Source organism: Protobothrops mucrosquamatus, unplaced genomic scaffold, assembly GCF_001527695.2.
Source record: "Protobothrops mucrosquamatus isolate PMUCROS unplaced genomic scaffold, P.Mucros_1.0 scaffold1482, whole genome shotgun sequence".
Classification (NCBI taxonomy): domain Eukaryota; kingdom Metazoa; phylum Chordata; class Lepidosauria; order Squamata; family Viperidae; genus Protobothrops; species Protobothrops mucrosquamatus.
This window is the reverse complement of record NW_015387659.1, coordinates 203,325-227,970: the sequence shown is the minus strand read 5'-3', so window position 1 is coordinate 227,970 and position 24,646 is coordinate 203,325. Positions and strand designations below refer to the sequence as shown.

At 37.3% G+C, this 24,646-nt stretch overlaps 1 protein-coding gene across 1 annotated transcript in view; it reads left to right on the top strand.

The window, feature by feature from the left end:
* The window catches only part of WDR49 (WD repeat domain 49), an 88,785-nt gene that overhangs the window by 13,713 nt on the left and 50,426 nt on the right, over window positions 1-24,646 (top strand). The window contains exons 2-7 of the mRNA XM_029285298.1: window positions 463-906; window positions 1,436-1,612; window positions 2,489-2,663; window positions 8,508-8,675; window positions 13,148-13,296; window positions 16,293-16,529. Of these exons, the coding sequence (XP_029141131.1) occupies window positions 463-906; window positions 1,436-1,612; window positions 2,489-2,663; window positions 8,508-8,675; window positions 13,148-13,296; window positions 16,293-16,529 (1,350 nt within the window). The remainder of the gene's footprint in view (window positions 1-462; window positions 907-1,435; window positions 1,613-2,488; window positions 2,664-8,507; window positions 8,676-13,147; window positions 13,297-16,292; window positions 16,530-24,646) is intronic.

Genomic DNA, 24,646 nt, shown 5'->3' with positions numbered 1-24,646 from the left:
TGAATAGGCAATAACCATTTTTCAACACTGCCTTTAGGAAAGCATTTGGCACTAAACTTGAAGAAAGAGGCAACCTTCAGAAGTACTGAACCAATCAAGTTGTGCACAACTCAGAATTATGGTACAGAAGATGGGTACCCATATAAGTTTTTTAAATAAATACTTAAATAAAATATTGCTCCAATGTCTTCCTCTCCACATCTTTATCAGAATGATTACCTCATTCACCTAACAGTAGGACTAGTTATAGTTGGTCAACAGTGACCTCTTATTTAGTTGTGCCAATCCCTGAATCTTCTCCAGATTGGAGTATGTTCATATACAATTTTCATATTGCTTAATGTCCCTACCAACCCATGAAAGCTTTTAATAAAGACTGATGAAATTGGTCCAGTAAAAATTGTTGAATTACTGCTATTTAATCAAAATATAGCAAACTTTAAACTGTGTTCTTCTTCTAAGTCCTCAGAATCTTGTGGAAACAGAGGTCTGATGACTCGAGAATCATTTATCAATACAATGTCTGCTATGATTAAGCAAGGCACTAAGGAGGAATATGGTGAGCTTTTTGATAAGATAGATTTGATCCGGGATGGCCTTATTGATTGGGATAAATTGACTTCCTTTGTGCTTCTTGAGCTATATGAAAGAGATGAACGAACCAAGCTGTCAGTCATTCCCCAATGGAAAGATCTCCGGTTTCTCCCAACGATGCATAAAGATGTTATTCAGAATGTGATATATTTTAAACATCCCAGCAAATACTTGACTGTGAGCAGGAATGGATTGCTTGGCCTCTGGGGCGAAAGTTTAAAGTCACAAAAGATGGTGCAAATCACTACAGAAGCTGTGAAACCCAAAGACCTCTGGGTGACCGCTCTGGTTGCATTACCAAATGTTAACAAGGTAGGTTGATGAACTGATGGAAATGGAACACAATTTTTGAGGGAATGGTGAATAATAATAATAATAATAATAATAATAATAATAATAATAATAATAATAATATTACCAATAGTAATAGGCGCCTTGGGTGCAATCCCAAAACAACTGGAGCACCACTTGAACACCATTGGCATTGACAAATTTGCTATTAGTCAATTGCAAAAGGCGGCCTTACTAGGAACTGCTTCCATCCTGCGACGATATCTGTAATACCATCAAACATCCACATCTGCCTATCCCAGGTCCTTGGTAAGGACTCGATAGGTAGACAAAATGCCAAATCCAGTCTGAACATCTGTCTGACTGTGCGATGATCCATAATAATAATAATAATAATAATAATAATAATAATAATAATAATAATAATAATAATAATAATAATAACAACAACAACAACAACAACAACTGATTGATGGTCCAAGAATGGTGGTTCTCAAGGAATATTCTTTTTTCTCCTTTTTCTGTCCCCACCCCTTCTCTCACCTTTTAGGTAGTTGTTGCATTTACAAACAAAGAGATCCATTTTGCAGAGTTAAATTTCAAAAAAGGGTTCTCGTGTCAATATAGGCTTCAAGGCTTTGAGGGAACAGTGACATGCATGCACTACTGGTATAACCCTCATGATGGAAATGAAGCTATTCTGACCATGGGAGATGTCTGTGGACAGGCAAGTATGGCACAACATCTAGAATTATGGTGCAATATAATCTTGCTAATATTGGATATTATTGCTTTGACAATAATCTTGTAATGCTACACATTCAGTGCTAACAGTTTCCTGGAATGAACCAGAGAAAGTTCCCTACACGGTTTGATATAAGAGAATGCTGGAAACAAGATTGTTTAGAAGGTATAAAGCTAACCTAACTTGTGGATCTGACTGAAGATTTGAGGTGATCTCATGATATGGGCTCAGTGAGTTCCATGGCTGCCCATGGATTTGAACTTGCGTATGGTCAGCTATAGTTCTTCAACACTTTAAATCGTATACCACAATGGCTCCCTAAATCTCTTTAGATCTCTCTAGATCTATACTCCATCTAGTCCTACCTGGAGAAACAAGAAACTGAACTGAAGTATGTTTGCATCCAACCCATTTGATCTATCAGTGAGCAGTATTATACACTTCCTCTCCTTAGAGATTTTTAAGCAGAGGTTGGAGGGCACCGCTTGTGGACTCCTTGCATATTTTGAAATAGTTCCTTCAAAATTATATTATTTAGGATTTCTTTTCTTCCAAACCAAATGCCCCCTGAGCTCAATTGTTTCTCATTACTCCTGCTCTTGAGCCACACAAAACTAATCTGGGTTTCCCAAGTATTTGCTTACATCCTTTGACTAAACATCTTGCCCAGATACACAGATCTGAGTTACTCCCATGAACTATCAATAATAACTACTATTATAACAATAAAATAGTCTTAGCTGAGGCCATGAAGTTTAAATGCCTACAAATTATGAATTTATAACAAAATAGAGGTATTTGTGTGATCTTGGTAATGTTTAGAAATGGTTAAAAATTGAATAAATTCTTCTTGTCTAGGTTCAAGCAATTGTCTTCAATGCAGCCCTAATTTCATTGTTTGAACGACCTCCCAGTTCTCTTGAAGATGAAAATGTGACAGTGACAATTAATTGGCAGGAATTGGTTTCTGGATATCACAAATGCTGCCACACCTTAAGACACAAAATCCATAATAAAGAATGGATTAAGCAAGGTACACATTTGAAGAGTAATAAAAGAATGTCTTCTTTTAATCTCATGTACTACTTTTTCCATATATTGTGATGTTAGAAAGAATATTGAAATGATGAAATCCGGCTTTTAAATGGCAAATGTATCTATGTCTCCTAAGCCCTATTAAATATAAGCCATGTCCTCAAGTCAAGGTCAGCTTATCCATCAATGCAGTTTCCTGGGTTACAGTGCAGAAGTGGTTTGTCATTGCCTTCGCAGATATTTTATTTTATTTTATTATTTTATTATTTTATTTTATTTTATTTTATTTTATTTTATTTTATTTTATTTTATTTTATTTTATTTTATTTTATTTTATTTTATTTTATTTTATTTTTTATTTTATTGTTTTATTTTATTTATTATTTTATTTTATTGTTTTATTTTATTATTATTTTTGTACTTACAACCCTGGGATGTTCTGGTATCATCTGAGCACTAACTAGATCTGACTTTGAAAGCTTATGAATCTATATAAAGTTTGCAAGGAGCCAGGTTTACTTTTAAAGTAAATCTAAGCTGAGATTTATTTTCTCAGAAATTGCTACCGGAAGGTCTTAAATGGAAGGCTATAAGAAAACTCCCAGAAATGATGGACAAAAAGACATTTCAGCCTTATCTGGAAAAAGATGTATTGGCCTGTCACTTAGCCCTCTGGGACTTTGATCTCCATAGGGCAGGTCAACATACAGAAGTTGACAGAGATAGGATTATAGTTCAAGTCCTGCCCTTTTGTATGATGTCTTTTGAAGGTGGAGGAATGGTGATAGATTTGGGAAGCAGGGGGGAACATTTAACAACTGTTTTCACTGAGGTGGAGTGCTGTGAAGGACATGCTTTTTATAGGCATTTAAAGGTTTTTGCCCTATATATCAATTATCAGTTGTCCACCATATCCTTCAGAATTTCAAGTCGAAGGTGGAAATAATTTAAAGTTAGAGAAAAGGAGGACTCCAATTGATTACCGGAATGAAGGATTCATTAAAATACCATGTACCATCAAACTTGATCTCTTTTTTTCAGTAGTCTTATATTCTTTTTAACTCCAGCATTTGCTCTCTTTTAAACCAAAGCTTGAAGAAATGCTTCATATTATGAAGTGGCTCTTTAAATTCTAAAACAATAAAGCATTTTCCATAAATGACATAAATTATTTAGATTTGAATAATTAATAAATGTCTAGCCCACAGAGAGGAATCACCCCTCTTTCTGCCATAAAAGTGTCCCGATTAATACAAACTTTCAAACTTTCATTTCAACGTTGTCAAGTTGAAACCTGGAGACATCTGTTGGATCTTTTAAATCCCATAGTGCAGTTTAGGAAAAGACAACCACAGCATCTGTTCTGCTCTGTCCTATTATTCATTTCCCTTACCTGCTTGTTATGGCACACTTGGATTTTCATTCCAGGAGTTAGAATAAGCAGATAAGTGGAAAAATAAGCAGATAGGTGGACTGAGTGGGAAAAAAAGACCCACAACAACCATCTGGATTCATCAAATACTTGTGGCATCAAATACTTCAGTAAGAGAACTCCAGGTTGCAATCTAGACACCTTATTCTACTCTTAAATATTTCAAAGGAACAAATGTGGAGGTTTCATTTGAATTCTAAGAATTGTAATCCCATCACAATGGAAAGTTAGTGTGACAACTCAAACATATATCAACTTTAACCTTGATTTGTTTGGGGCTCTTCTGCAGTCCTTTGATGAAGAGTCCAGCGATCATATAAGGAGCAGTTGCTGGAATTGGGTATGTCTAGTTTAATGAAGAGAAGGACGAGGGGGGACATGATAGCAGTGTTCCAATATCTCAGGGGCTGCCATAAAGAAGAGGGAGTCAAGCTATTTTCCAAAGCACCTGAAGGCAGGACAAGGAGCAACGGGTGGAAACTAATCAAGGAGAGAAGCAACCTAGAACTAAGGAGAAACTTCCTGACAGTTAGAACAATTAACCAGTGGAACAACCTGCCTCCAGAAGCGGTGAATGCTCCAACACTGGAAGTTTTTAAGAACAGACTGGACAGCCATTTGTCTGAAATGGTATAGGCAGGGCTTTTTTTCTCATAGAACGCCCAGAACGGAGTTCCGGCACCTTTTTTGGATGGAACCTTGTAGGGTAGGCAAGGCGGATTGTATGACGTGTGTGAGTTCCGGCACCTTTTTTTTTTTTTTTTTTTTTAGAAAAAAAGCACTGGGTATAGGGTTTCCTGCCTGAGCAGGGGGTTGGACTAGATGACCTCCAAGATCCCTTCCAACTTTATTATTCTTATTATTGTAGTTTGTGCATGCCAGTGTACTTGGTTTTATCTATCTCTAATCGCTTTCACTCCCCATTGAAAGTGGACATTTTCCTCACAACAGAATGAGCTGTCAACAAAATTGGGAGGATAAGTGCCTGTGTTCTTTTCTCTCTATGATCCAGAAACTGTTTCAAGATACTTTAGAGGGCTGGGGAGATGTTTAAGAATTCTTTTAAAAAATATTTTATATGCTAGCTATTACAAGTAAGAGATCTTCATTGCTGGAGATTTTCAGGACAGAAGGTAGATATTCTTGTCTTATGAATTCCCTAGTTGTGCATTTTCTCCACCCAAACTAGTTAAATTAATAACCTTCACATCTATTTCCAATCCTGATTTTATCATTCTCTAAGAACATACTTTTCTGCTGTTTAATTTCTTCATCTTTTCTTCAGGCAGCAGAGCATTTTAATTTATCATGTGTGCTCTTGATGCAAAAATTGCTCCGACATCACCTTTCCCAGTCAGACATCTTCCAAGGAGGTTGATTTACAGCTTAATTTAGTCAGCAACCAGTAGAATTGTAAAGATTGGTTGGCTCATAACATATATTTTATTCACATAAAAGTCCCCAAGGCCTCCTGAATTGCTAAAGTATGCCCTTAATTTTCTTAAAGGAATTCTATTTCACTACATAAATTGTCAAGCAAACATTTCAGAAGAATATAACAAATCTGTTTCCCAAATACTTACATCTTCTGGTAGCAAATGTGTTTATTTTAATGTTTCATTCTTTCAGAGGCATAACAACTTTGAATTTCAGAGGTTTATTTGGCACCTTTCTTACCCAGTAGGTTTTTTAAGGGATGGTCTTCAATTGTTTGCACATGAGCACATAAAGAATGCAATATATGAACATACCACCTATACGTTTCTCAGATTGCTGAAATTCATGAGGGCTCCTGAAACAAACGCTTACATGTTGGAGATTCCACGATGAGCTACACTGACTTATACCTGGCAAAGATACCAGACAGCTGTTAAAAATTTAAAAAAAAATCTAATTCTGATATGGGAAAATGGTGAAGCCAAAATATGTTTGGGGAATAAAGGCACAATCAGTTTCCTACTTTTTTTTTTTTAATTCCAGAGGAAAATGACAAATGCTGGGGAAAAAAGCATGGAGTACTTTTTAAATCTCAAAACTCCAAGGGATATACAAGGAGTTGAGGAAATTCATTTCAAATTGATTACTAATCCTACCATCCTCATCAGAAGGATGCCTGTACTTTTCATTCACCAATAGGCTAATTTATAAGCAAAGTTTGTCTAGGATGCATGTTTATGAAGATTTTATAGCTGTTCCTAACATATATTTCATTGACCCAAGTGGAGGCAGAAGCTAGATTCATCACAGGATACTTAAAAACTGTACTTACCTGCCCTTAAGTAGACCTACTACAAAGCATTTTAAAAATCTGGATTAGCATTAGAATGTTAAAAGCCTGATAAATTATGCATTAAATGTGAAGATGTACATGGGTCCTGTGAGAGTGCAGATGGTCTGAGACCAGATAGGTCCATTATAAGAGCAATGCACAGATATCAACCACCTCTCAAACTGAGAGATGATCAATCCTTAGACTATTAGGACCCACTGGTATGAAAAGGAAATGGAAGTTTTGTTCCCGGGAAGAGATGAGAGAAAGAGAAGGCTGACTAACTCCACGTATGCATGTGTGCGTGTAATTGGCAGTTGCTGCTTTTCTGCTGTAGTAACAGCTTTCCTAATAGTTAGAATATACAATAAACCTAATTTATCAGAAAACAGGGTTCTTTCATCTCTGCTTCATAGCCTTCATGTTCAAGTAATAGCCAGCATGAAGCCAGTCATGGATCTTCACTACATCACACCAGGTGGCAGCCTCTAGCCGATCTTTGCTGATCTAGCAGGCTAAGCAGGGCTCTAGACCGGTCTGAGAAATTAAACATAAGAAATAGAATCCTAAAAATAAGTGATGGCAAACCAACTCATAATGGCTAGAAAACTGCATGAATGCAATGTCCAGGAATTAAGTTCAACAAGAACGTCTTTACCCTACCATTCTCAAAAAGGTTATGCCAAGGTTTCTGGAAGGACTCACAGCTCTGAAAGAAAAACAGTTAGGACCTACTAAGTCTTCACTTCAATAGAGAATAAACATAGGGGGTGAAAAGAACGGAACCATAACTTTACATGGCTAGATTTTAGATGAAGAAGGAGAGCATTCAGAGATCCATACTACTGTAGATATTAGCATATACAATATAAAGTTGCATTAGTTTGTTACAAATATTTACAATTTTTATAAGTACTTTATTTCTGCAGTAAATGTTTCAGTGGTTGAAGTAAAAGCTGTTTCCATCTTATTGAGACATACAGATTCCAGAACAAAATAGAAATCAACTTGATAGTCTATAACTGGGTTAGCTCACTATGGGTTCAGTTTAGGACCTATTAGGCTACATTCACACAATGTAGTAAGTTTGGCTACTTTTAACTTTTGTTTGTTTTTTGTTACTTGATGTATCACATAAACATAACCTGTTTTATTAGGGCATTATTTAATTTATTTCACAAATTTGGAAAATAGGTTAATTCAGTAATCAAATTAAATATGTTGTTCAATTAAAGGCTTTACTGTATATTAACCAAGAAAGATATAATTGGGAGTTGTTATTCAAGAAATAAAGCTGCCCATTCAAGGAAAAAGAAATAACAACTGAGGTATTAGTTCAAGAAGGTGACATAAAGTTCTCCACTAGTCTTTATTATGGCTAAATATATTTTCAAAGTCTGTTAAAAAGCTATAATAACCATGTTGTTTGTGAAAAAAAGAATCCAGAAGTGACAGACACAGTTAGGTCATCAGAAGTGGTACAAAATCACTGCCTTTTAAGCAGGGAGTAATTTTATAGGGTCATATCCACCTACCTTTTAAATTTCATGTTGTTTACAAGGATCCAGTCTGTCTCCATCAGTAACTAATTTCCTAAAATGTTTCCTTGATTTTAGCTCTTTGACTATAGTACTTATAGTATATACTTGGGAAAATAACTGGATGTTTTTCTGAATGCTGGAATTTAGTTTCTTATTCAGAGCAAACTGTGCTTTAAATGCACATTTTAAAATAAAATGCTTTTAGAAATATGTGCATTGCATTTACTGTATAATATTGCATTTACATATTTTTATAGAGTTATGCATAAGTGAGACGCCATGGAAATTGAAATACACCCATGCATAAACACATTCATACATATAGACATACCCTTCCCCCTACAACTCAGTCTAAATACTGTATATATCTGCATACATGTACAAAGTGTACAAGAAATCTACATATGATTATGGAAAAGAATGGGATGGATTTATGAAGGAACTCATCTAAAAGTCCTAATGTCTCAAAAGTCCTAATGTCTCAAATATCCAATATTAAATAAACCAGCAATAGTTGAGTCACCACAACTGATTCAGCTGAAGCTAAGAATTGTTGCTTTGGCAGAACTTAATTATGATGTCATCTCTGTCCTATTTCAGTTTTGTACAGCTCGTCTTTAGATGCATTCTTGTCTGTTACCACCAGTAGCACAAAAACATTGGTGCTAGCCTGGAGGGAAAAATTAAGTCCTTGCCTAACAATGACAGCTTTCTATATTGACCAAGGAGTCAACGCCTTTGACTTTCATTCCAGGCTTAACTTAATAGGTATGTATATTCCTCTTGATTTCTACGTTCTTATAAAATGTAATGGGTGAATTAAAAGAACAGAAGAGGACTCAGATAAAAATTCAGAACATGACAGTAGAGAGAAAAGTCCAGATATATTCTGGTTGGGATCTGCACCGACATGAGCATGTTGGGTCCCATGGAGGTTAACCTTGGTTGCCTTGGGCTTCTCCTTTAAAAAAGAAGATTTTATAGGGAAAGATTGGTCCACTGAGTACGTACATAAAGACTGACACTTAGAAAAATTCTGCATTTCCCCCTCCTATTAGCTACCATTCTGTTTCATGAATGAGAATTTACTTTTGAAACTTATTTCAAAGGAGAAAAGAATTCCAGGGAAATTCTCTGGGGTGGAATCTGAGGTTCAAGCACTCCCATCTTGGCTAATTGAATTTTAAATGTATGTTTTTTATTGTTTAACATTTTATATAATATTTTAATTATATGGCTATAAGCTGCCTAGAGTTCCTCGGCAAGATTGATGGCATAGAAGTTAAATAAATTAAATAAGTAAATAAATAAAGCAAGCAAGCAAGCAAGCAAGGGATTAGATAGCTAGGGATATACAGTCTTTCACTATGCAGCTATGTCTCCAATGGTCTGCTTTCTTCCTGGCTGTCCTTGCTTCAGTTAGATCCCAATGGAAGACATTCTTGGGAATCTCTTCCCATTGGACTGTTTCAAGTTAGAAGCAACATCCAGCTATCTAGTAAGTTCAACACACCAGCAAGGAAATTCCAAACCATCATGAGTTTATAATTTTTCAAGAATAAAATATTTTGCTAGACAGTGGTGTCTGCAGAAGGAATCAAAATCTGCATGATTTAAGGCCCAATTGTTTTGTATGTGCCTCAATATTACATGCATGTACAAATCAAGAGCTTGAATTGTGATGGCTGGATTGTGATCCTGTAAAACCTTGAAGCTTTTGACCATCACAACCTCCTTTGAAGATGTCTCTGCTGGTAGGAAGTAAATCTCTATAAAGTTACAAATCAAGTGTTGGCACAACGCTAATTCCAGATGTTAATTATATTTTTAAAACCATTTAAAAATCATTCATTTCCACAACAAAACTGTGCTCATTGCCAAGTAAGACAGAGTTGTCTAAAATTCTTTTGCTTCCCTGAAATCTCTAGCTCTACTAATGGTGACAACAGTATTTGTGTTTATCATATATATGAAAAGCAGTGTAAAATCAATCACTCGTTTCCTGGGTTTGGATTCCACCCAGAAAAGTTCGATAAATCTCTGTGAAGTTGTAAAACATGACATTTACTAAGTGGTGGTTGTTTCTTAGAGTTATATATCTCTGGCTTTTTGTGTGACAAATGCATTACAAAACAATCCTAGATAAATATATTCAAGATAGGTTTGCTGAGGCACTTTGCAAACCAAGTTTCTGTGAGAACTTTGGGAATTCTGTCTTCCTATTCTCTTCATGAAAATGGCTGCACTTCCTGTAAAAATAATACATTAAACCTATAAGGCTTCTTGTACAGATGGAGGATGTTCCTATGTTCCACTACCACTTCTGTGATCCATAGATGCTAGGCTGTAGCTTTTTGGTTTTTGCCTCAGTACTCAGATCTGCAGAGGGAAGACATTTTAAGCTTCACACTTAAAAAAAGCCATACAGAATTCAGGACTGGATGCAGAGCAGTGCTGCTAGACAAAGTGAAAGACAAGGAGCTTGACATGAATTGGATTGAAGTGAAAACCAGTGAAGAAAATACCACAAAGAAGTAGCAGGGAGGCTGGGCAGGATGAACAAGAGGCAAACTAGAATAAAGCATATTCTGATCAAGTTACAACTGATAGAAAAGCTAGAAAGAAACAAAGGGTGAAATACTAGAATAATCCAATTGTAGAATAGAGTTCAGACATGTCTGAAAAGACATGTGCAAGATAGTGATATTGTAGAGACCCTTGCTGCTAGTTGAAACATTTCCTCTTTATCCAAGTTATTAAAGTCAAAAAGATAGATATATCCTGTATTATTTCATGTTTGATGGGGTTTAATGAGTATAAATATTTCAAATGGTAGTCTGTCATGAATGGGAGAAAAATTGGATAGACAAACCAAACATTTTTGGAAAAGCTGTCTTTCCCTAGTAGAGAAAAAAAAATTGTTGAACCAGTTTAATTTGGTGATATAGTGTATTTGAGCTGTAACAGGAAGAAAAATATTTGGCAAGTATTTCTCAGCTGCCAGATTACTTGTTCTGGAGGTTTGCCAGTGGCATATGGATAGATAATTCAAGGTTGATTTATTTTCTAGAAATCTGGTCATAAATTTTATTGCCATAGATTAGCATCTTATTAAGGTGATGTATGCCAAGGGAACAATATGTGTATACTGGTCAATAGTCCTTTATCTCTTTAGAGATTGCTTCTACTCCCAGATTCATTCGGAAGGAAGGAAGGAAGGAAGGAAGGAAGGAAGGAAGGAAGGAAGGAAGGAAGGAAGGAAGGAAGGGGATCCTGATATCCTTCATTGAGAAAAAAGTGTTTTCTTTCTGTTGTAAGAGAATACAAAAGTGCACACTAAAAAAAGTGAGGGTTGCATGTGGTGTGGCAGGTTCTTGCTTGAGAACCGATGGGCTGGATGGAAAGACTAGGTGGGCCTTATAAAGCCAATGCCTTAAAGGATGTACAAGAGGTTTTTGGAAGAAGTGTGTGTGTGTGAGAGAGAGAGAGAGAGAGAGAGAGAGAGAGAGAGAGAGAGAGAGAGAGAGAGAGAGAGAGAGAGAGAGAGAGAGAGAGAGAGAGAGAGAGAGAGAGAGAGAGAGAGAGAGAGAGAGATTGACTGACTCTTGGCAACTGCCTGAACAAGTTCCTGCAGTTTTCATGGCAAGGTTTTTCAGAAAAAGTTTGTCATTGTCATTCTGAGAGAGAGTGACTGATTGGCCCAAAGTCACCTGGTTGGCTTCATGCCCAGGGCATGACTAGAATTCACCATCTCCTGGTTTCTAACCCGAGGCCTTCACCATATTCCTTCCTTATATATATATATTTTTTACTCTAAATGGACATGTGGTAGTACAAAAGTAAAGTATAGGAAGCCAAAGTAAAGTAAAATTGTTTTACAAATCTTAGGGATTTGATTCTTGTTTCTCTGTATGAAAGATGCTCTTTGGATACCTAAGCAATGACTATCAAGCTACTGTCATAAAACATAGGGAATCATAGTTCTGAGTGAAGCTGTCTTCTACTTTACACCAGCATATTAGATAGATACCTAAAAGAGAGCCTGATGACCAAGTTGTGGAATTTATTGCCTTGGTAAACACACAATATGCTCATTGCTACTACCACAAGGACCACAATTAAAAGTGACTTTATCCTTATAGATTTTTTAAAATCTGGATACTAACACACTGGTGATTTTTCCTTTATTTAATTTTGGTCCATATTTCTATTAATATATTGATGTTAGGGTATCAATTAAGATACCTTCGAGACCGCCTCCTGCCACAGACTACCCCCCACCGACCTGTACGCTCTCACAGAGTGGGTCTCCTCAGGGTGCCGTCAGCCAGACAGTGCCGGCTGGCGACCCCAAGGGGGAGGGCCTTCTCTGTGGGAGCTCCCACCCTCTGGAACGAACTGCCCCCAGAGATCAGGGTGATCCCTGATCTCCCTTCCTTCCNAAATAAATAAATAAATAAATAAAATAGTACCCTAACTATGTTAATATAGTATAATAGTAGGAACTGAACACTAAAACATAGTAGAGCTTCTTCATGGAGTGGTATTGCACTTTGTATGAATTTTAATGTAAGATGCAGATAAAATAAATGCATCAAAATAAAGTTATTAAATTTGTAGCATTTCCAATTTGCAAACTTTGTTATAATGTGCTTTTCCAATCCTGTAGCAGAATTAATTGTTGCTTTTTAATAGGTAACCACATGGACCGAATCTAAAAGATTACATATAGAGTTCTCTGTAAGGTATAGGTTATCACTATTTCTTTCTCTGAATCACATTGGGTTTAAATCAAAGCAAGCAGGTTATTAATGTTACAAAGGAAAGAAATGGAAATAAAGCAGAAAGGAGATAAAAGGCAGCCTTTCCCAACCTGGTGCCCCTGAGATAACATACCAGATTGGGAAAACTATTAGAATCAGAATGTGTCTATCTTCTTACCAATGTGCCAAAGGCACAAACTGTCAAACTGAACAGAGCTGAATCATATAATCAATTAGAGGAAAAAAGATGTGGCATGCATTACAAAGTGTTAGATCACTAAATCTATTCGGCGGCATCAATTCAACATTTCAATCAATGTGATAATTCAGGTAAGAAAGTCAATTTAATTTGGAGATTTGATCAAATCGCAGTTCACTTGAATCTCTGCCTCATGTATTTGTACACTGATAATACTCATTAGTTACACCTTGGAACCCTTTTGTAAAACCGTATTTCAACTTTATGACTCTGAACAGCAACTGCAGGAATTAATTGCTCCGTCTGCCTTTGGAATCCTTATGTCACATCAAAACCTGCTGGAATCCTGACAGGTCATTCAGACAGTGTAATAGCTGTCCAGTTCATTACTGAGCGCAAACTGCTCTTCAGCTTTGCCAAGGATAAGGTGAGTGTTGAAGGAGCCTGTCAAACATAGCTCATTATACTACACAAGACCCCAGTATAAAAATCTAAACTCACTGTGCCACTTAGTAACATGAATACTAGACTTATTTAGAAGTCTTCCTTAAACTATTTTTCTACATATATATTGAACTTCATTTGTCCTAATTCTCCCTTCTCTTCTTTATAGTACAGTCCACACAGATGTCTGAATCTAGTTGACCTTTAGCTGAAATCAGAAAAGCTAAGCAGAAGTTGAAAAGATTATTCCCTGGATAAGCGGCTACCAAAAAGTCCCAGAGCTTAGACTACACTATGATTAAAAAAAACAACCCCTCAGTAGACAGCAATAGCAGACTACATCCAGGGTATCCAAGAAAACATCATTTATGTATCTAGAATGTCTCCGTGAGTAAAGAAGATTAGCTGCCCACCTCAGTTCAAAGATTCATCATTTCACAAATAGTTCAGAGTTGCATCCATGTCCCTCCTCGTTGGCTAAGGCTTCCCAGGAGATGACATGTGGTTGAGTTTTGGTGGTAGAGAATTTGCCTTTAAGAAAGGGGTGGTTTTGCTGGGTCATGCGAAGGAGGTGATCTGCCTCATCTGGCCCTAATGATTCAATGCAATTTTCATCCACTTTCCAACTTTCCTTTTGGAAGACGGTATTGGAGAAGGAAATTGCTCCAGTCTGGAATAAGTAGATTATCTGGATACTTTTCAGTCAAGATTTGGATCCAGGTGTGAGACGAATATAGTATTGTTCACACTTTTAGATGACCTCTATTGACCATCCTATAGTTCAGGAAGAGGTATCATCAGTGTGCTGATTATATCAACTTTATGTCTATAACCCTGGCCACCTGAGTGATATGGCAAAGGACTTTTCTCATATGGAGAATGTGGGGGAATGCATGGGGAACATCAAGCTTCATCTCAACCCTAACAAAACCAGTTTGAAGGTCCACTTAGACTTATTCCCAAAGGGCAGGTGGCAATGGTGGCTCAGAAGGTCTTTACATAGCTACATGTTATGCACCAATTGAGCCCATTCTTGACCAAGAGGCCCTGCTCATGACCACTCAGTCCTGATTGGAAGATTGAACTATTGCAATCTGCACTACATGGGGTTTTCTTTGAAGTGTATCCAGAAGTTTCAGCTGGTCCAAATGAAGCCACAAGGACAATTATGGGCTTAATTCATTCAGTGCATGGAACACCTCAAGCTTCATTGGTTACCAGTATACTTTGGGATTTAATTCAAAGTGTTGCTAATGAGCCATTATGCCCTTGATGACATGGGGCCAAGTTACTTGCAGAACTCTTTCTTCTCACTTGCACCTACCTATTCTATTAGAACAGTGCCCCCCAACCTTTTGGGCACCAGGAACTGGTTCCATGGTTTTTCCATGAACCAGAGGGAGCATGGTTTCATGTGCTACCTGCATCCGGTATATGGGTCTTCTCTTGTTTGCATGGACCAGTTTCTGGCATGCTGCAGACAGGTGCTGCTAGAGCGGTTAAAAATCATTTCTATTGTCACATGAAAACTTTAGATCAGTGTTTCTTAACCTTGGCAACTTTCAAATGTATGGTCTCCAACTCTCAGAATTTCCCAACTGTTAAGTATGATTGGGGAATTCTGGGACTTGGAGTCCACACATCTGAAAACTGCCAAGATTAAAAAACACTACTCTAAATAAAAATGTCACATATTCAGTGGGTCAAAGATAAACTGTGCCCTGAAAAGGTATCTCTATATTGAAAAAAACACCATTTGTTAATTCAATGAGAGATAAATGCCATAAACACAAGCTAAAGTTGAAACTCTAAGCTAATTTCTTCCATTAATAACTTCTCTCATGAAGACACGAGCTTGGAACTTAGATATGGAGAATACAGAATATGCTCTGATTGAAAGATTGAACAAAAAATATTAAGTTGTTAAGTTTCAATAATTATCTTAATACTTGGCTAACACTGTCTTCCCTTTGTTGTTCAGCCATTATTTTACAAGCAATCTTGTGTTGTTTTTGGCATTAGCATAAATCTGTTTCACTTTGATGGATGAATGGGCATCAGCAATGGTAGCTATTTACATACAAAGCCTTCTGCTATGCTTAAGCAATCTCTTATTGACTGCCAGCAATCCAAATTAAACATCACAATCCTGTGTAGGACAAATGGCAGACTAAAAGAAGATAAAAAGCTTTCCTTTCTATAAAGGCTTGATCTGACAGCTCAGAGAAGAAAATGACAATGATGAAAAGCCTGACTTTGGTTTGTGCTTCCCATGGAATTAGAATGACTCCAAAACTCTTTTAGAATCAGAGAGGTGGAAGAAACCATTTAGGTGTCTTCAATATTCAAATTCCCTTTTCTGTGCTAGCAATGTATAGCTTATTCTAAAGACCTCCAAATATCATTGGGCCAAAACAAGAATGACATGCATGGACAGGTTTTAATGATAGCTGACTAGATGATGATACCATCAATGACTGTTGGACTGTTGGAAAATAACTTCAGGGTAGAAATCCACATCAAGGTGTCCCTAACATATGGCTGGTTGTTCATTGAGTTGATAAGTCTGTCCAGCTCTGCTTGAACAGACATATTGAAGGGGAATTTCCTATCATTCAACCAGTATTTTTTTTTACTATAACATAAGATCATAATTTTGTACCCTGTACTCGGTTGGACAACAGAGAACAAGTCTCGATCTTCTTTCTGGAACTTGAGGAATTATATCTTTCTCAGTCTTTCTTCTTAAGACTAACCTTTCCTTAAGCCATCTATAGATTTCAGGACTGAGTATGCAATATTTTTGGCTTGAGATTCCGTGTTTTACCTTTGTGTATTGATGATGTCTTGAATCATCAAAGTACTTGGGTTGAACACTTTGGTCTGGCTTTCTGATGAGAGGTTGAGAAGACTTTGGATTGGGTTTCTTTATTTTTAGTTCTAATTTATTTTCCTTCCTCTCCTCCTTCCTCTGCACAGATATTAAGGCTTTGGGACATTCAGCATCAACTTTGTGTGCAAAGGATTGCCGGATCCTTCCCTAAAAGCGTGGACTTTCACTCCATCCTTTATTTTGATGAATCACAAGGTCTCCTGTTCATCTCAATGAACAACCAACTGATGGTCCTGGAAATGGAACAGGAGTTAGGGAAAAGGAGAGTGGCAAGTCACAAGAAAGCTGTGACCTGCCTCCTGTACAATTCAGTGTTCCAACAGGTAAAATATAAAAGAAAAGGATCCTTCTGGTAATTGTCTGAGAAGCTATTTTAAATTCACATTTACTGTTTTTTGGAAGTTCTTTTCAGCAAGTAAAAATTGAAGCACAAGAAGCATTTACAGAGGAATTTCCTCTGTGCTGCAATGCAATAATTGTATTTCTCTGGCTTTTCTTTAAGACACGGGCATTCTGCCTTCTCTAGAATTTTATTTCAGTACTGGAGGTCACCCAATTTTCTATAGCTTAATTAACACTGTGCTGAAGTCTGGCTTGCATTTTGTCAAAAGCTTTCTTCTCTTCTGCTTCTTCCTCTGCTTCTCTGTATTATTCTCAGGATGTGCAAGAATTTCTTTTTAATTTCTGCTGGTGGCATTTTTGAGCTGACTTTATTCATGGAATAATAATATAGTGCCACTATTTTCTTTTATGCACTTGTTCTTCACTCGGTATTTCTGTGCCTGCCTTCACTTCTGAAAAGGTTGTGTGAGAGGTTCTGTCACATTCTTCCTTTGGGATATAATTGGGGTACAGGAAATCAGGGATGATGCAGATAGTTGAATAGATATTTCTCCAATGAAAGAAAGGATATTTATACATACTCTTGGCACCATATTATTAAATAAGTATGAGAACTGTACTCTTAAAACAGGAAATTCTGTTTTCTTCTAGAAGCAAATTCTCTTTTACCGCAGTGAGTGAAAACTTCAAGAAACCTTAATTATGGTTTTATTCAGTTCAAATGTCTTCTAGAGTCAAATAGTGCAAATAGAGTCTTACTCTTTCTTTTAACTTTAGATAGATAGATAGATAGATAGATAGATAGATAGATAGATAGATAGATAGATAGATAGATAGATAGATAACTAGATGGTAGATAAAAGAAGTATAGATAGACAGATAGATAGACAGACAGAGGTAGGTAGGTAGGTAGGATGGATGGATAGATAAAGAGAGAGAGCGAGAGCGAGAGAGAGAGAGCAATGGATAGATAGCTAGAGATAGAGATAGATGGAGTTAGAGATAGATAGACAGAGTGGGTATAGTCCTCAGTTTACAACTGTAATTGAGCCTGAAAGTAAGGTCCTGAACTGTGGTGGCGCAGGGGTTAGAATGCAATATTGCCAGGCTACTTCTGCTGACTGCTGGTTGCCTGCAGTTTGGCAGTTCAAATCTCACTGGCTCAAGGTTGACTCAGCCTTCCATCCTTCCAAAGTCGGTAAAATGAGGACCCAGATTGTTGGGGGCAATTTGCTAATTCTGTAAGCCACTTAGAGAGGGCTGTAAAGAACTGTGGAGCGGAATATAAATCTAAGTGCTATTGCTATTGCTAAGTCATGATGGTTGTTAAGTGAGTAACCACATGGCCATATGGGATTTTACTACCTTATTTCAGCAGTCATTAAGTGAATACCATGGTCTGTAGTGAACTCATTGTTTTCTATGGAGTATTTCTTTGTCGGAAACTCGAAATAAATGCCATTTTTTTTTTAAAAAAAAATCTAAATTGTGGTCACAGGACTACGGGACATTGCAAACAGCCATAAGTATAGGCCAGTCGCTGGTTTTCCAAAAAGCATCACCACATGGAGGCAGCCACTAGAACTTCAAATCTGGGTCAAGTAGCTTTTGGGGTCTTCCGTAACTTCAAATGGTTGCTAAATGACCAGTTGTAAGTTAAAGACTACCTGTAGTACATTGGTAAGTTCTTTCAGAGTTTCAGTTAAATGCATGGGTTTGGATGTAATGCTGGGGAGACGAGCCAGTGAGCAAAGATTCTGCACATTCCCATATGTATTTTATTCTCTGATCCATACCTATGAATACACTGCAGGTGTTTTTTGAACAAGAAATTATACACATCCTGCAATGAAATACATATAATTACCCTAATTGGAATACATTGTATGTTTGTGGTTGTTACTCCAAAAACATTGTCACCAGAAAAATGCAGAAGAAGATGAGCCAAACAATAAGAGGAAGTAGGGAAACAAATATATAAAGGAAAGTTATAATATTTGGACTCTATTTTTTTTAAAAAAATGAATTAATAGAAGTTATAGATTAAAATGAGAGCTAGTCTAGGGTAGTGGTTAAAGCATGAGGCCAGTAACTGAGAGAACATGAAGCTCTACTCTTATCTTAGGCACAAAGCCGGCTAGATGACTTTGGGCCAGTCATTCTCTCTCAGGAGGCAATGATGAGCCACATCTGAAATTTCATCGGCAAACTGCAGGCACTTGTCGAGACAGTCACCTGGAGTTAACACTGACTCAAAAGCAAAATAAATAAATAAATAAATGAGATTTACATTGATTTAGACAAAATCAACTGAGAACTTTTTTCTGTAAAATCTAGTAAAGCATATTAGGCAAAACATATAAGGCAAATAAAAATACTTTATATAATATGCTTTTAAAATATTTTGCTTTCTCAGGGGGTATTGATTGCCATTAATTGGATGGCTACATGGGTGAGTTATACTAAGACAGGACTATCACCAATGGCTACCAATTGTGACAGTTTTATGCAGCACATCTTTAAATAACAGTCCCTGGGGATTTACAGAAGGAAAAAGCTTCTGCCTTCATGTTCTGCTTTTTTATTTCTGAGAAACAATTTGGTTAGCTTCTGTAAGAAGCAAGACATTGGATTAGATGCTGGTGTTTCTTATGTTCTTTTAAAAATGTATGACAGAGGACAACTATTCCTTTGAGGACCAGAATTTCCAATCATGAAGGCTTTCTAAACATTGCATAGAGCCCAACTGAACAGGCATATTCACTCTTATCCAGACATCCTACTTAATGGGTATAAGGGTTAGAGGAGGGGGTCTCCAAACTTGGTAACTTTATAACTTGTGGGCTTCAACTCCCAAAATTCCTGAGCTAGGAATTCTGGGATTCGAAGTTCACAAGTCGTAAAGTTGCCAAGGTTGGAGACCCTTAGGTTAGAGGATATTGGACACATAAAACCTCTTGCACAATTTTATATGTGGAGAATGCATGGAAAGATTTACTACACCCTTACTTTGAATCGACCCAGTTTTACCCATCCCATAATCAATTAATATGGAACAACTGTTTCAAAACTATAACAAAAGAGCTATAGTTGTCAGCTCCACACTGGTCCCCAATAAAAAGAAAGAAGCCTAAGAACTGGGGCTGAGAAGAATAATATTTAATGAATTTGCTTTTGAAATATTCATATGAAATCACCTTATGGCCTATGTCAGCTATAAAATGTGCAAACAGTGTATTTAGCTCAGATCCATGTATTGTCTTATACAATTTTTCCAATATAAATTCATAATATAATGGCCATGGATCGTAGTTATATCTTTGATAGTAAGAGAAATGAATTAAACATACAGCCACTTGGCATGCAAGTTGGATGTTCATTTCCTTTGTAGGACTGCAGCTATTGTAAGCAGAGATTTACCTACATCTCGCCTGAGATTCAGCAACCCCAGCCATCATATACAAAATGCAATGAAATTAATCTCTTGGCAAATTGCCATTATCTCCCCCTTCTTCCTTTTCTGAAACAACATGGTTCTCTTTTGTTCAAGGTTTAAAACAAAGCAGGAAAAAGAAATTATTTACTATCACAAGTGCCGTTGCTGGTATGAGAAAAACGAATAATCCCCCCCCCCCAGTCCAGCATAATATGAGTTCCTCAGCTTCTTTGTTTTTCCCCCGAATATCCTTGGACTTCATGTCAAAATTGCACAGATGACAAAATCTGGGATGTAGTGTCTGTCATTTTAATGAGACGGTGGGAAAATTAAAGGATAAGTGCTAAAAGAACATTAGGGACATCTTTTTTCCCTAAAAAAGAAGTAAGCTTTGAGTCCACCTTCCAAACAGAAAGATTAGAAATATCCAGCCCCACCCATCTGGGTGATGCTCTTTTAACCATTGAAGCCTTTTATCCCCTGGCTACCTCTGTCCTTTGTTTTTATATTTAACATGAACTTTGGCTACAGTCAAATGCACAGAGAACTGGAAGTAAGCACTAAAAAATCAAGAAATACTTCTGAGTTAACATCATATCAAGCTGTATGCCCCATTTTCTGAAAGTATTCTGTATTAAAGATCAAAGCCTGTGATTCTTAATATTTTGAAGGCTTATACAATCCATAAGAAAATGATATTTTCCTGAAAATCTCTATTAATCACAATATCTTAGCTTTTGTAATCTCAGAAATTCTCTTCAGCTATATATCAGTATTCATGAGGATCCGAATTGCAAAACCTCTGTGCCTACCAAACTCTGTGCCTTTACACCCTAATGATATGCTGAGTGAACTTCTCTGATTTTGCTGCTCTGTGTGACAAAGTCAAAGATGAGGTGATAGAGTCAGATGCACATGGAATTACTGCGAGTGAAGTTAGTGCGTATACCCTTCAGTCCCGTTTGAAATTTTACAAATTCAGACAAATCTTGAGGAACCATCTGTCTTTCGGTTTTGAAAATTCCCACAAGGAACCTGTCCAGAATAAAAATTGTGACTGATTTTCTATTATGCACATCTGAAATTATTAACCTATAAATCTATAATGGGTTACAATGGGAATATATACATCCATAAATCTTTAAATAAATATATCTGTAACCAGAGTATAACGGGTTCACACACACACACACACACACACACCCCGATTGCTTTGTTTCATTGTTAAAACCAAAAGAGAACGTTCATAGTCATCATTGGATTAGACAGAGGTTAGGCTGGAATATCTACTCACAAGGAAGAAACAATCAAGGAAGGTTTAAGTCAGGGGTATCAAACTCGCAACGTCACGTGACATGTTGCGATGTATTGTGACTTTTTTGCCATTGCCGGCAATGGGGTGGGTGCGGTTTCGCTATGATGCATCCGGCCATGGGCCGGCACTTTGACACCCCTGGTTTAAGTGAAGGAGAGACCAAGGACAGTTTGGTCCAATAGTTAAGGCACCAGACTACAAAGCAGGAGACTGTGAGTTCAAGTCCAGCCTTAACCATGCAAGTCAGCAGGGGACCTTGGACCAGTCACTTTTTCTCAGACCAACTCACCTCACAGGGTTGTTGTTGTGGGGAAAATAAGAAGAGGAAGATGTGTTGGATATGAGTTATTTGTAAAAATAATACAGGCAGGAGATAGATAGATAGATAGATAGATGGATGGATGGATGGATGGATGGATGGATGGATGGATGGATAGATAGATAGATAGATAGATAAACAACACACATAGAGATAGATAGATATGATACATAGATATAGATAGATGATAGATAGATAGATGATTGATTGATTGATAGATAGACAACACAAACAGAGATAGATAGATAGATATGATACATAGATATAGAGATAGATAGATAGATAGATAGATAGACAATACACACAGAGATAGATATGATACATAGATATAGAGATAGATAAATGATAGATAGATGATAGATAGACAAAACACACACATACACACAGATAGATAGATAGATAGATAGATGATTGATTGATTGATTGATAGATAGACAACACAAACAGAGATAGATAGATAGATAGATATGATACATAGATATAGAGATAGATAGATAGATAGATAGATAGATAGACAATACACACAGAGATAGATATGATACATAGATAGATAGATAAATGATAGATAGATGATAGATAGACAAAACACACACATACACACAGATAGATAGATAGATAGATAGATAGATAGATAGATAGATAGATAGATAGATAGATAGATAGATAGATAGATAGATAAACTGTGGTAAAATAAAATAAACCAATAAAGCCATTCATTCCCATTTATTCATGATGATATGTCTTCCCCCCTCCTCCATGACTAATTACACCACAGGTATTCTTCAACTTATGATCACATTTGGGACCATAATTTCCATTGCTAACTTAATAACTTAATTAAAATGAAGTCATGTCTGATTTTACAACCTTTTTTTGCCATAGTTAAGTGAATCTCTGCAGTTGTTAAGTGAATGTTGTGGTAGTTAAGTGAATCTGGTTTCCCCCCCTTGAATTTGCTTGTTAGAAGCCAGCTGAGAAGGTCACGAATGATGATCAGATGTCAAGCACCCAAATTTTGATCATGTGACCATGGGATACTGCAATGGTTGTAAGTGCAGTATTAATCATCAGTGACTTTTTTTCAGTGCCATTGTAACTTTGAATAGTTGTAAGTTGAGGACTACCTGTATAGAAGAAGAGCAATACAAGAAGCTATTTGGTTAGCAAAGACAACTGTAATCATATGTATATAATCACATACACATGCAAGCACACACACACACACACACATACACACACAAACACAAACACAAATCAGCCTTTTTCTTGCCCTTAAAATATTATTTGCTCTGGGGAAAGTGGCTGCATGATCATTATGTACAAGAACTTCGGGATCCCTTTATTCCAGGGGTGTCAAACTCAATTTCATTGAGGGCCGCATTAGCATTCCAGTTGCCCTCGGGGGGGGAAGTTGTGTGTGGCCAGGGTGGGTGCGGCCTACTGGGTGGGCGTGGATGGAGTGGGTGTGGCCTACTGGATGGGTGTGGCCAGCTCTACATCATTTGCGTCAAAAGTGCCTGTGGGGGCCTGGGTAGGAGTGGGACAGATCTGAGGGTCTCTGGCAGAAGGGGGTGAGGAGAGTGCCCCGCTGCCTGCCAAACCCCCCCCAGAGCCCATCAAGCCAGATATGTGAAGTAGGCGAGGGCCATTTGCTGGCCACTTCCAGGCGATGGTGCACTTCTTCATTTCTCAGAAAGGGCGACACCTCCCCAGCATGCACCCAGGGGGTCGGGCCGACGCGACAGGGGTTGGTTCCTTGCTGTTTCCAGATGGCCTTGTGGAGCTAAGACTGAATGCATTTCAGCATAGATGGCCACCACAAACTTGTACATTGGCTCCCGGCCGGCCTCGGCCAGGGCCAAGGCAGCGGAGGCCGTTCCCTCACTGTTTCCAGGATGGCTTCGTGGGCCACATGAAACCACTTCGCGGGCCTTGTGTTTGACATGTCTGCTTTATTCTTTAGAAATCACCCTATAAATGAGAAAAAGACTGTCTTGGTGAATATTCTTCCTGTTTCCATTGCTTTGCTTTTCGGTTTTCCTTGAAATCTCATTTTCTGCATGCTATTGTGCATCTCAGCCATTCTAACTCAGAAGAAAAGCTCGTTGCTCCTGTTGAGATTCTCATATTGCTATTTCATTTCTGAACACTCGTTCTGGTATTGCCAAGCTTCAACAGCTCTCTGGACCCCCGAGGCAGAATAATTCTAAAATTTAGGATTGCGCAAATGTCATACTGAGAATGCTTATAGAATGTCCTTCTCCATGGTGATATAACTGTGCCAACCTTATAACAGTACTGACAGTGTAGCTGCTGGTCTCTCTGCTTCAATTCCGTCTTTGAACTATTTGTCCAATATAATTTTTTTTTAGCAATGTGAAAATGTTGTTTAAATCAGACCTAAAGAGCAATGTGGCATTTCTAAGGCACTGGGAAGGGAATCATTCATCTCTCCTTCAGCTTAACTGCCTCATTAATATGTTGATGATTTTGAACATACTGCTGGACATTACCATCCTGTAGCATTGTAAAAATGAAAGGAGGGTTGAGTAAAAAAAAATGCTTCTAAATAAATAAATACACAGTTCTTTAGATTTCCAATGCAAACATAAATATGTTCAGCTGATTAACATATTTTGTACCAGCTGTCCAGTGCAACAAGTACTATTTTACAAACTGGAAGTACCCACAGATATAAATAAATATACAGAGAGATATATAGGTATCAATAATAAAGTTCCTGCCAGAGAACAAGAAAGAACATGGAAAATTTGAAAACATGAAATGAAGCATATGGAGAGAAGGCCATTGTGTAGGAGTGGAGGTACACCACATGATCTGTATGCAGAAAATTTTACAGTCTGTTTCTTGGCACCTGCAGTTAAAAAGGATTCATAGCAAAAAAATCTACTGGGCTAGATGGATAAATATACTAATTAGTTGCAAGGCAGCTTCACAGTATCCTAAAAGTTGCATAACTAGACAAAGCAGCAATGAATAACATGGAATAGTTTAGAAGGATAAAGAT